The sequence below is a fragment of the Micrasema longulum genome, unplaced genomic scaffold (genome assembly GCF_059751315.1).
Source record: "Micrasema longulum isolate JH-2025_06_02 unplaced genomic scaffold, ASM5975131v1 h1tg001924l, whole genome shotgun sequence".
Taxonomy (NCBI): Eukaryota; Metazoa; Arthropoda; class Insecta; order Trichoptera; family Brachycentridae; genus Micrasema; species Micrasema longulum.
Genome location: NW_028279098.1, coordinates 141410 through 154094, shown reverse-complemented (window position 1 = coordinate 154094; position 12685 = coordinate 141410). Strand labels below are relative to the sequence as shown.

General features: G+C 30.9%; 1 protein-coding gene across 1 annotated transcript in view; it reads left to right on the top strand.

Moving 5' to 3' along the window:
• Positions 1-5880: 5880 nt before the first annotated feature.
• Positions 5881-12685, top strand: part of LOC148273525 (uncharacterized) — a gene marked incomplete at its 5' end in the record, with an annotated part of 99480 nt that continues 92675 nt past the window's right edge. The window contains one exon of the mRNA XM_088238593.1: positions 5881-5925. Coding sequence (XP_088094719.1) covers positions 5881-5925 — 45 coding nt within the window. The remainder of the gene's footprint in view (positions 5926-12685) is intronic.

Genomic DNA, 12685 nt, shown 5'->3' with positions numbered 1-12685 from the left:
CAATAATACATGTCTCAGCCTTACACACTTCACGGATCTCGACATTTGTGCACCTATCATACATCGTTTTACCGCACAGTCACCTGAGGGATCGCATTTCGACAGCATTCAACCTACTTTCATCATTATTTTTCCAATTCCACACTTCGCTCCCATACATTAGAGTTGGAACTAGAACTCCGTTGTGAACTGCTAGTTTAGCCTCCTGCGATAAACATTTGTTTGCCAAAGTAGATTTTAGTGCACCGTTCACCCTGTTCCCGGCACTCACCCTCCTTTCAATATCTTTCTCGGCCTTTCCGTCCCTAGTAAACATACTTCCCAGGTACACAAATTCTTCTAACTGATTCAGAATATCTCCGTTCACGCTGATCTCACATTTAGTTATATTTTCGTCCCTTTCAAAAACCATCACTTTGCAAATCGCTTTTCTTGCATACATCGTAGACTTTTGTTACCAAGAATTGAAGGTCTTTTTTGCTGCTAGCAAGAAGCACTGACTTATGACTTTAAAAATACTAATAAAATTCTAAAAGGAATAACCCGCTTAGCCTCTATTTCAGAGGCTTTTCAGCAGATAGGAAAGAACAGATATAAAACAAAGTTAGGAATAATACCCCACAATACCCAGATCAATTAAGAAAAAACATTTTTTGTTTTTTTTTCTTACAACTGGCAGCAATTTAACCCGTGGTGCCAATTTCACAGTTTGCTGTCGTACTAAGCGCGCTACGGCTCACACTGTTTCGCTTCATACAAGCCAGATGCTATAAGTTTATTTTTAAAAATTTTAACGATGACGTCATGAATTTTTCCAGGATAGTCAGCTGATTACCCTTGAATAATACATGCTTAATTTAGTCAGTTTAATTCATGCACTTACCAATGATTGCATCCTTAGTACAGGCATTAATTTGGGATCACTTTGTTGCATTCGTTCGCTCATTGTCACGCTTCGTTCAAGGTTGTATTTTGAGTTTGAAGTGTTTACTTTTGTTCAGAAAAAAATGACATTACTTTGAAATGTTTGTTCTACAGGTTTTTCTCATATTTTTTTTGAAAGATGGTGCTCCTGTGAAAAAAATTACAAAAAAAAAATTGTTAGTTTTTTTATAGTCCAGATTATTTTGTTTTTAACTATTCGACAGTGTTTCTCGAAAAACTTTTTTTAAATTTTATTTTGTTTTATATAGTAAAACTAACTTTCAATTTCGTATATTACTTTTTTTTCTTTCACAAAACCTTAGGTACATCATGTTTATTTTTGAAACACGATTTTCAGAAAATATATTTTTTTAACAAGAAAGAATCGAAGCGAGATAAGTTTGTGGTAGTGTATAATAATAAAACGTGAAAAATATTATTTTTTTTGCAATTCAATTGATTTATTTTACTTTTTTATTAATGAAATGAAAAAAATTCAGTTAAAAAACCAAATGCGTAACGCTTTAAACACATGTCATACTTTTACGTAGATTTCAATTTCTTGAGAATTTTATATTGTGGGAATACTGGCAAAAAGCTTTAACTCTCAAATCCCTATTTTGAGAAATCAAGCATTTAAGTTTTGTTTCAGTTTAACTCTTTTATATCTTATTTAAATATAGTAAGATGTTAAGGGCTCATTTAAGAACATGTTTTTAATATATCCGTTTTTTAATTTTATATTAATTAAATATTTTATTTTATTTTTATTTTATTAGGGAAATCAACAGTTCTACATACATATTTTTAGTAAACAAACAGATATAGTGTATAAACTCAGAACTAATAACAGATTTCCACATAGTATACAAAGTAAGTAAAGAATATATATATTACATATCAAATAAATACATACAATTTATACATATAAAAATGTTATTTTCAAGTACTCAATAATCAAAGATTTTTTAAATATTAATTTTAAGAACATTAAGTTACTGTAAATTGGGCGGGATAAGGACAAAAATGCTTGAAGAGAGGATAAGGAGGGGGGGGGGAGATGTACATATTTTTTATTATAATGTCTACTAAGTTACATAATACATTTTTAGTGTAAATTTTAAATCTGACAGAGTGATGTTTGTATAATCTATATTTTTAAATTTTGTATTGTACATTGAAAAAGTCCTACGAAAAAAAGCATTTTTAAAAAGCTATTTCATTCTTTTCTTTTAGCTCGAATAAAATACCGGGTATACGACTTAACCTTAAATTTATTTTTTAATCTACAGATATATTAAATTTAATATGGCTTAGTGGATTTTACCAGTTTGTAAAGCGTAAATTTTTTTACAAAACTGCACCATTAAGTCAAATCTGCATATTTTCGAGTTAACCTTTTTTGCCAGTATACCCACGATATGTTCGTTCCAGTGAACTGTCATATGTATATATATTTTTTAAATAATCGCATTTTACACTATTTCTCAGTATGGCAGTGTGGAATACATCGCACTAGTGGATTTTGGGACCTTTTCGAGCGTCTAGCATGTTCGAAACGAAACACTGTGCGGCGCCTGTCACTAGTAAAATTAGTTTTTAAATTAAATAAATCAAAATAAATTCTACAGCCATACAATGCAGTGCCTTGTACAATGTTCCGACGTCAGAAAAATGAGGATTGTAGGTAAAATCTACATTTTACCAGCAAAGTATTTTTTTATGGTTAAAATCACTCACACCCATTAGTGCTTCGTACTTTTGAACAAAAACTTTTTAATGCGACATTTTCTTCTCTCGAAAATGGATGACCCAATTCGGTGATGCAGCTTAGAGCACCGTATAACTATTAAACTGCGATAAAAACTTAATATTATGTGATACTTCGTTGCTATATTAAATGCATTCTGAAACTTATTTTAAACATAATTCAGTACGTCCAAATGTTTATAGACGGGCTGGACTCACACCCCAGGGCCGCGATTGATGGGAAACTAAGAACGTCATACCTTCACCATGACGGTATAGTATGAGTTTTCTCGAGCGATTACGAAGATACACTACCGACTCCCCATCTTCAAGTTGTGGGTAGGTGCATCGATATGTAACAAGGGAAAGCGTAGTCTAGTCGGGTCTACTACCACCCTTCGATACGCATATCTATGCATTAAAAGTGACAATAAATTTGGTCCACCGAGCAGTTTTTCCTTTAATTGCGATTTATTTAAATTTTTCATCGTTCTGAGTTTGGCACTTTTTTCTTAAAAGCCAATAAAAAATATGACAGAGTAATAAATAAACTTTGAAGTGGAATTGAATCCTGATTTAACTGTCAGTTTTGAAAACGAACGCCTATATGTGTGTCTAGATTCTGCAATATTAGCATATAAGAGCATCTAGGCTTAAAATAATGCAACTACAAAAAAAAGTTATTACATGTTTTCAATCTGTTTTACTATCTTCCTGGGTGTACGTATTGAGACGTTAATGGAGCCGGCTTTGTAATCACTCGGTAGATAGACAGACGATCGCTAAGCATACCGTCTTGGTCATTGTCAAAAATCATGTTCAAGCGAGCAATTTTTGCTTGAATTGGGATTTATTGGAGTCAATAATCGCTCTGAAGTTGGCACTTTTTATCACGGGAGCCTACTTAAAATATAAATGAGAACTATTTAAAATATTGATTGTCAGGAACGCGGACTAAATCTTCGGGGTCATTCATTGGTTGGATTCGGTCATATGACGTCGAGATGACAAGTCGGTAGACATACCAAAGTAGATAGTAGAAATAAATAGTACATAAGTTAAGTGTACCGTCTCGATATGTACAAACGAAAATAGCGTTGACGATCGCGGCTCAGGGAGTTCTAAGGATCTCAATTTATTGCAAGAAATCGTAAACATTTTTGAGAAGGGAATTTGGAAGTCTAGGGCTTGTGACTCGTCATTGGCTGGCTATGTCGCCACTTTACACTCTGTGTAACATTCACCTATCTTTTTTTATTTTTTTTATTTATTTTGATAAAGCTATTTTAACCATGACTTGTGTGGAATTTAGGGATTTTAATATTATTTTGGTATCTGAGTGACTTATTCATCTCAAATTATTTTATTTTTTCTTCTTTATAAATTTTTATAGTGGAATTTATTTTATAAATAGCTTCTAATGTACAAACTTTCAATAATTTATATAAAATTTCCGCATCGAAAGTTGAGGGTTTCTTTAATATTATTTAAATAATTAATCTTTATACTATTTTAAGAGAGTTTAATTGAGGGCTGTTATTGATGCACTCCAAAATGCCCGAGTTGATTCTAGATTCATTAGATTAATAAAAATCATTTATGACAACGCTACTATGGATGAGAAGATTAATGAGGACACAAAAATTGATTAAATCAAAATAGAAAAAGGTGTCAGACAAGGGGATACAATATCACCAAAGCTCTTTACGCTAGCCTTAGACGATGTATTTAAAACCCTCAATTGAGAAAATAGGGGTGTAAAGATCGATGGCATGTACTTGAGTCACCTCAGATTTGCAGATGATAAAGTGGTCATAAGTCATAAGTAAAGACATGGATGAACTAGGTAAAATGATTATGGAACTACACGAGGCTTCAAAAATAATTGGTTTGGAAATGAATATTCATAAAACAAAGATTATGAGTCCAACAGGACGAGACATCTTCATTAACAATAATAAAATCGAAGCGGTTGATGAATATATATATCTAGGACACAAAGCCAAACTTGGTAAAGATAACCAGACAGCGTAGTTACCAAGAAAAAAAGAGCTAAGTTGGGCTGCTTTCGGCAAACTTAAATATATTTTTCAAAATAAAGAAGTCCTTATATGCTTGAAAAGACAAGTATATAAATCGTGCATATTGCCGGTGACAACATACGGACTAAAAACCATGTCTATAATACAAAAAAATAGCCAGAAAATAAAATGCACGCAACGATCCATGGAAAGATTAAATATATATGCTCGGTATATGTCTAAGAGACAGAGTATGCACTGAAGAAATAAGGCGCTGAACCGGAGTCGTGGATATCATGGATCGTGCAGCGAAATTTAAATGGCAGTGGGCGGGACACTTGGCGAGACAAAATGATGGCAAGTGGACACCCAGAATAAAAAAGTGGAGACCATGGGCAAAAAAAAGAAGTGTTAGAAGGGCACAGAAAAGATGGGTCAACGACATTGCCTCTATTGCCGGTAAAACATGGATGATGAAAGCAGGTGATAGGAAGGAATGGAGACGTTTGGAAGAGGCCACCATCCAGCAGTGACGAGAATAAGGCCGAAGAAGAAGAAGAGCGTTTATTTATATATTAAAATAAAAAAATAATCGTGATATTCGCAAACATTGATTTAAGTATTCTTATGTCATCATTAGTTTGGCAAAAACAGTATTACCAATTGAAAGTTCGCGACAAAAAAAAACATCCGTTATACTTGATGTGTGTATATAATGTTATTGTATTAAATCTCCATAAAAAAATGCAGGTTTATCAGGATTCAAAGTGGGAATCCTATTTAAAGCTTAGCTTTTAAACTTTTCCAAGGACGTTTGTCTGAAGAACCATTTTGTAGAGCTGCATAATTTATTAGATATTTTTTCTTCTTGAGAGGAAATAATATGGCAGAGAAATTTGATTCATAGATATTTGAGCATAGTTTTTCTGTCACTCTCTCGCAGACGCGTCCCCGATATTGTGCGAAAAAGACAACTGCCCATCAGTCTGATTATGTCTTACCAAAATCGACCAAATCGAGGTGTTGCTATCTCATTTTCCGTGCCCTAAAACATAACTGATTTTTTATTTTTTATAAAAAAAAAAACAATGTGAACGCCTGAACTTCTACATTCCCTTCTCTAAAATGATCTACATCTCTGTTGTAATATGTAAACGTTCACTATGCTAATTTATTTTTTTCTTTTTTGCAGGTATGTGAATACGTTACTCAATTGCAAAAAAATGCACCGGTAAGTAAATAAAAAAAATTAAATCCATTATTTTGTTTTAAAACTTTATGCACAAAGATTAAGTCTTTTTGCGGACTTATTGCTTAAAGCAATATCTTCCAGCTAACATAAAAACAGACTGGTCAAAAGAATACTTGGTCATAAATTTGTACTTAAAAACGAAAATATATACATAAAAAGAAAAACATTATTAATTAAAATAACAGGTACTACTACCATCGCCGTTGGCAGAGAGAATAGACCACCTCACACGTCTATCCTTGCATATATTCCTAGCTTCTTCCACATTCATACATCTTGTCATACATGTCCTTCGGTTCTGTCAGTTTTTGACATAACCAGACTTAAGATTTTGGTTTATCTGATCGTGCCAAGTCTTTCTTGGTCGTCCCCGTCTCACGTTATCGTTCATTCTCGCTGAATATACCTGTTTTATCATTCTTTGTTTTACAATTTTCTTTTTTTTTACAATTTTCATAAAAAGGACATGTTTTTGTAAAATTCTAAACATATCTACTTTCACACATCTAGTAAATGTTATCACTGTAACTATCCAAAAAAAGAGATTAACTCTTGTGCTCGGAGAGTGACTTACACTGTTTTAGTTGTTTATTAATAAGAGTTTATATAATTTTAAATACGAGTACAGAAAAAAGAAAAATAAAAGCATAAGATATATAAAGAAAAAAACATAAAACAATAATATATTCATACTAATTAAAATTTAATGTTGTTTTTACACGAGTTCAAAAAATTTCTTAGATTAACTTTAAATTTATTTGTTTTTTTTTTTTTTTTTTTTTTTTTTAGAGTCTTTATTCAATAAAATATACATATTATTACATTATAATACATTATAAAGAAAACAAAGTATTAAGATATATTTTGTCCCGATAAACTATTCAATAATAGTTTGTCATCGGGTGCTCAGACATTAGTTTTAATTAATAATCAAATAAGAAGAGTACAGACATAATACTGTATACGTATAAAATAATAAACATAAAAATAGTTTAAAGATTTTTTTTTTTTTTTTTAAGTAAGAAAATAGAGTAAAATAATACAATTAAAATTAAAGAATAGTAATTTACTTAAATATATTTTAAATATAAGAAAGAAAAAAAAATAATAGACACATATATAAATAGTGTGTGCTCATAAATGTAATCAAAACAAGATAAGAAAATAAATTAAACAAGGTAAAGTAAATCTAGAAATTCAATTCATATCTACAGAAAAAAAATATAAAAAAAATAGTAAGAAAATTAAAAGTACATATTAAAATTAAGATCTAACATTTTACATTTGTAAATGAAATAAGAAAGTAAGAAAGTAATAAAAGAAAAGAAAAGGTTAACCCAAGAAAATAACAAAAATGTAATTAATGAGGGATAATTTTTTTTTTTTTTTTTTTTCAAAAAATGTATATATGTAAAAAAATAATAATAAGTAAAGAATATTAAAAAATTTAAAAAATGTATTACATAAATACTACATAAATAATAAATCAATATAGGAACGTTTTATCTACTAACCACTTACGTAATAGAAACTTAATTTTATTTTTACTATGACATGTTTTCATGTCAAGTGGCAACAAATTAAATACTTTTGGAACAATATAATCCAACGTACGTTGTCCATATTTATTTTTAAATTTTGGTACTACTAGGCCATCAACAGATGTAAATCTTGTTAGATAGCTGTGTTCTAATTTATTTTTATATATCGAGCTGAACATCTGTTGGATAATAATTTTGCTCCATAAAATACCCTTAACTGGTAAAACATTTAATTTATCATACATAAATGGGGTATTATTCCTCTGATTGTATACATAATTGGGTGCAATCAATTTGACAAGTGCATTTTGAACATTTTGTACATATTTAATGTTTGTTGAACAAGAATGTCCCCAAGCAGTGATCCCGTATCTTATTATAGATTCTCCCAGAGACAAATATACTAATCTTAGTGTGGAGAGAGGAACTAAAAACTTTAATTTGTGTAGTTGACTAACTACAGATCTTAACCGTTTGCATGTTTTCATAACATGAATATTCCACTTAAAAAAGTTATCAATAGTTAAACCTAAATAAACATATTCATTCACAATTTTTAATCTATCGCATAAGCAAGCTCTATCAAAGGTAGAGTTATGAAGGCATTCAAAATTATGAGTTTTTACAATAGGTAACATATTTGTTTTGGCGTGTGGCGATCTAACATGCATTAATTGACTTTTTTTGGCATTTATTAAAAGACCCGCATCATGACACCAAATTTGTAAAATATTAAAGTCATCCTGCAACATTTCAGTACATTTATTAATATCACTATGCGAAACAACTAGAGCAGTATCGTCTGCATAAACAAAGTGTTTAACATGTGAAAAAATATTTTTAATGAATGATACATATATTATATACAATATGGGTCCTAATATGGAACCCTGGGGGACACCTGCTTTGATATTTCTATTACTGCTTTGTGCACTATCGATACTTACGGACATTGTTCTATTAGTTAGGTAGTTTTTGAAGAGGTTAAGTAATGGTCCTCTTATTCCGATTATATTTAAACATTTTAATAGTTTACAATGATCTATAGTATCAAAAGCCTTAGAAAAATCAATAAACAATATTAATACATGTTTTCTATTATTTAGTTCATTATTAACATAATTAGCAAAACTTTGGAGAAGAGTTTCAGTACTCTTCTTTTTTTGAAAACCGTGTTGGTTAATATCAATTATTCCAAAAAGTTCGAGATATTTTGTTAATTTTAATAATACATATTTTTCAAAGATCTTTTCAAGAGCAGGTAGAATACTAATAGGTCTATAATTTCCTAATAATGAATGATCACCTCCTTTGTATATTGGTCTAATTATACTGCATTTTAATTTCAATGGAATTTCGCCCTGAGATATAATTTTATTTATTAAATGCGTTACAATCGGTCCTAGAATATCAATATGTTTTTTAATATCAACCATTCTGATTAGATCAGCTCCTGGTGCTTTCGAGTTTTTCATTAGCCTTATGATAATAACGATTTCAAATAGTTTAGCTTGAGGTAAGTATAGACTGTGGGGGAGCTCTTCAGATATTGATTTATCAATTTTCTTGTCACAGATGTGTAACATTTGAGACACACAGTTGAAATATTATTTTTAATAGTTTTTAGTTCATTAGGAAGATTATTATAATTTTTTACACCTTTGAAGACAAAGCTATTTTGACCATGATTTGTATGGAATTTAGGAATTTTAATATTATGTTGGTATTTGAGTGACTTATTAATTTCAAATTCTTTAAGTTAAAACATTACACAAGATTCTGGTGTCTATTGCTTACACATTTTTAAAAATACAATTTAATTTATTCGATTGCACCATCCAAATATTAATTTAAAGTATAGAGACATTAATTTATCAGAAACACCCTATTCACTACAACCAAGCCATGACATTTATACAAGCTTCTTATTACTAATTTAAATATAACTTTGAATATCCAATTCGTATGAAATTTAATCGCTTTTTTATTGTATCTGTGTGGGTATTTCGTGTAACCTTGCAATCAATTTAAATCAGATTTGTTATATCAATAATAAATTTTGAGCTATTTAGATTTAATTGAGGTAGGTTCAGCATTTGTGATTTTTATGTTCCTATAAATAAAATGACTGATTTAGGTAGGAACTGCGAAAAGTGGGTAGGTACTGCCTTAATCTTAAACCGGCAACGCTGGCGGTCGGAAAAGCCGCCTAGATCCGGCAACGCCGCATTTTCAGGTGAATCTGGGTTTATGGGTCAAGCGGCAAACATCCGTTCTCTCCTGTCGTCTCGCTTGTGCACCACGCGATCCCTACCCCCGTCTCGCTAGCTTTCTCCCTCCGACGCCCCGCGCGAGGGCGAGTAAAACAACAATGCGATAAAAGGGAGACAATGACTCCGCAATTATTTTTACTCGGAGGGAGATGGTTTATTCCTTTTTGTCCGGCGGTGCATTTTCCCGGCAGTAATTTTCGTCTCGGCACTGCAGAGGCTCGGGTCCTAGGCCACATGTCGCATTCGGCGCGGCGCCGTCTCGCTCGCTCCTATTCGCGCGTCCCTCTCACACAAGTCCCTGACAATATTCGACTGGCGTTTTTGTTTAAGATTTTCCTTATCCTATGGCACCGAAATTCTAATTTAATTATGGCAATAAGACGAACTCATTACATCGTGAAACCTTTTTGTTGGAACATAATTATAACACCCATTTTTGAAGGCGTTATCGAATATTCAACGTCCCATCAGACAATTAAACGTTCGTAATTTTAGTATGTTAGAAAAATAATGGTTAGCACTAAACTTTTTATTAAATAAAATAATTTTTAATTCATTAAGACGACACGCGGTCTGACTTTTCTTTATACAAACAGATTTTTCTATTTTTTCCCTGGATTATGACAACAAGGCGATAGTTTTTTCAGACACTATAGAAATTCAATATTGGCGTCGCCATATTATGTTTTAATGTATTAATTGATTTTTTACCTTCCAGAAAACTTTTATGTGTCTAGTTCTATCTGCCGTCTTCGTAAAATTTATCAAAATTGTCAAAGTATTACCTACCTGATAACAATGCTTTCACTGTTGACTTGATTAAATTGAAGTTGTTAATCTATCTTAAATCTATTTTTATATATGAAAGGCAATGTTCGAATGGTTGCCCTCGATGGACTGAATAACTACCGGACCGATTTACGTGCGGTTTTCAGATAAATGTACATCTTTGCCACGAGAAGGTTTATAGCTTATAAAATATTTAATTTATTAAGTGAAAAAAAAAAAGAACGGTTAGAACTCACAACCTTGCCTTACTCCGAACTAATCAGTTAAAGAGTTGCCGATTCTCGCACAACAATTGCTGTCTACTCGTAGTGCCTTTATAACAGCGATAATCTTTAATTTATTTAACTTTTTTTTAACCATCAAGTTGGAAAATCGTGGAGCTAGAATTATGTTAATTTTTAAGCGTATGTGAGTTTTTTCTTGATTATGAATATTTACCTAAAAATAAAATTTTTGCGATTTATGATTAATTGATTCACATTTTTGCTTACAAATATTATTGGTTATTTTAATTATTTTATTTCTCTTTTTATCATTATAATAATAATATTAATAATAATAATGTTTAGATAATTTATTATCCAAACATTATTATTATTTGTGCGCCATTTTTGTGAAAATCCCAACACAAAAATCCCAATAAATAAATATCCCAACACGTCTTGCAGCTACAGAGCTCATGGCCGGTTGGGATTCTAGTTCCTCGTCTCCAATTATGAAATATTACAATTATGATATATATGAGCTAGATAACAGAACGTCTTGCAGCTACAGAGCGCATGGACAATAAGAAATCTAGCCCCTATTTACATTTTTATTTTTTATTTTTTTATTTGACAATGAAGTTTAGAGTTTAAGTGGTATTTTAAAAACGAAATCAAAAGCAAATTTATAAAATTAGAATTTAGATAACAACAAGTCTTGCAGCTACTGAGCGCATGGACGGTTGAAATTCTAGACCCCATTTACTAAATTTTGATGTTTGATAGTTGATAACATTTACATAATGTGATAAAAATAATATGATAGCTAACATCACAAAAAGTCTTGCAGCTTCAAAACGCATCGACAAATGGAATTTCAACAACATAAGAATGATTTTAAAAAGTGAATAATAAAAAATAATTTTAAGAAACGCAATAATAATACATTGAGTAAAGAACTAGTAAGTATGGCAATTAAGTGAACATGTAACAGCACAAAAAGTAAAATATAAAAAAGTAAACAAAGATAGCATTCCTTAACTTATTATTAAGGTTAACAAGACAAAAGATGATAATCAAACTCAAACTCGTCCCTGTTTTATTTTGTTGTGCAGTAAACAGGATCTATTGTCTTTTTCCTAGTAAATCACTCTAAAAACACTTGGTTCACATTTGGCTGTTCCCTGGGAGATGATAGTAGAAACGCATCTGGGTGCGTAGTGTAGAGTGTAGGTACCAAGGAATATATCCGCTTCTTTTTAATTATTATTACTAAACGCATATTTCCCGCTTAAAATTTCTGATTATTATTATTTTACTTTGATTAAGATGTCAGATAAACATGTGTATTACTTTTGATATTCGAGTAATTTTACTGGTTTTTAAACTATATAGTCTTATCTTGTATAAAATTACTCTTGGTATTAGAAAATAAATATTGAATAATGTTTTCATTAATTATTATAACATTTAAAGTTTCTTTTATAGTTTATTAATCATAATCATAATAACAATTATAATTCCCTTTCCGCACCTAATGGTGCTTGGGGCACTGCATTGGTACACCAATCGCAGCATATCTTGATTCTTTTGTTACATGAAGGTAAGATGATCAGTCTACGCTTTAAAAACCAGTCCAGTGACTATGAAATATTCTTGTGTGAAAACACCCTTTTAAATCAATATTTCATATCAACCATGTCGGGAATCGAACCTGGGGCCTCTTGCATGGTAGGCAAATGCGCTGACCATTACACCACGAGGCCGACAATTTTATTAAAAGTATAAAAAAAAAGATTTTTGTATTATTACTTTTTGTTTCTTAATTTTGCGTTATGTTGTTGTCAATATTTGTTTGTATTTTTCTTATGTTAATTGAGTATCGTTATTCTGTTTAAAAACCAAAATCCTACAACAAAACCAAACCTAACTA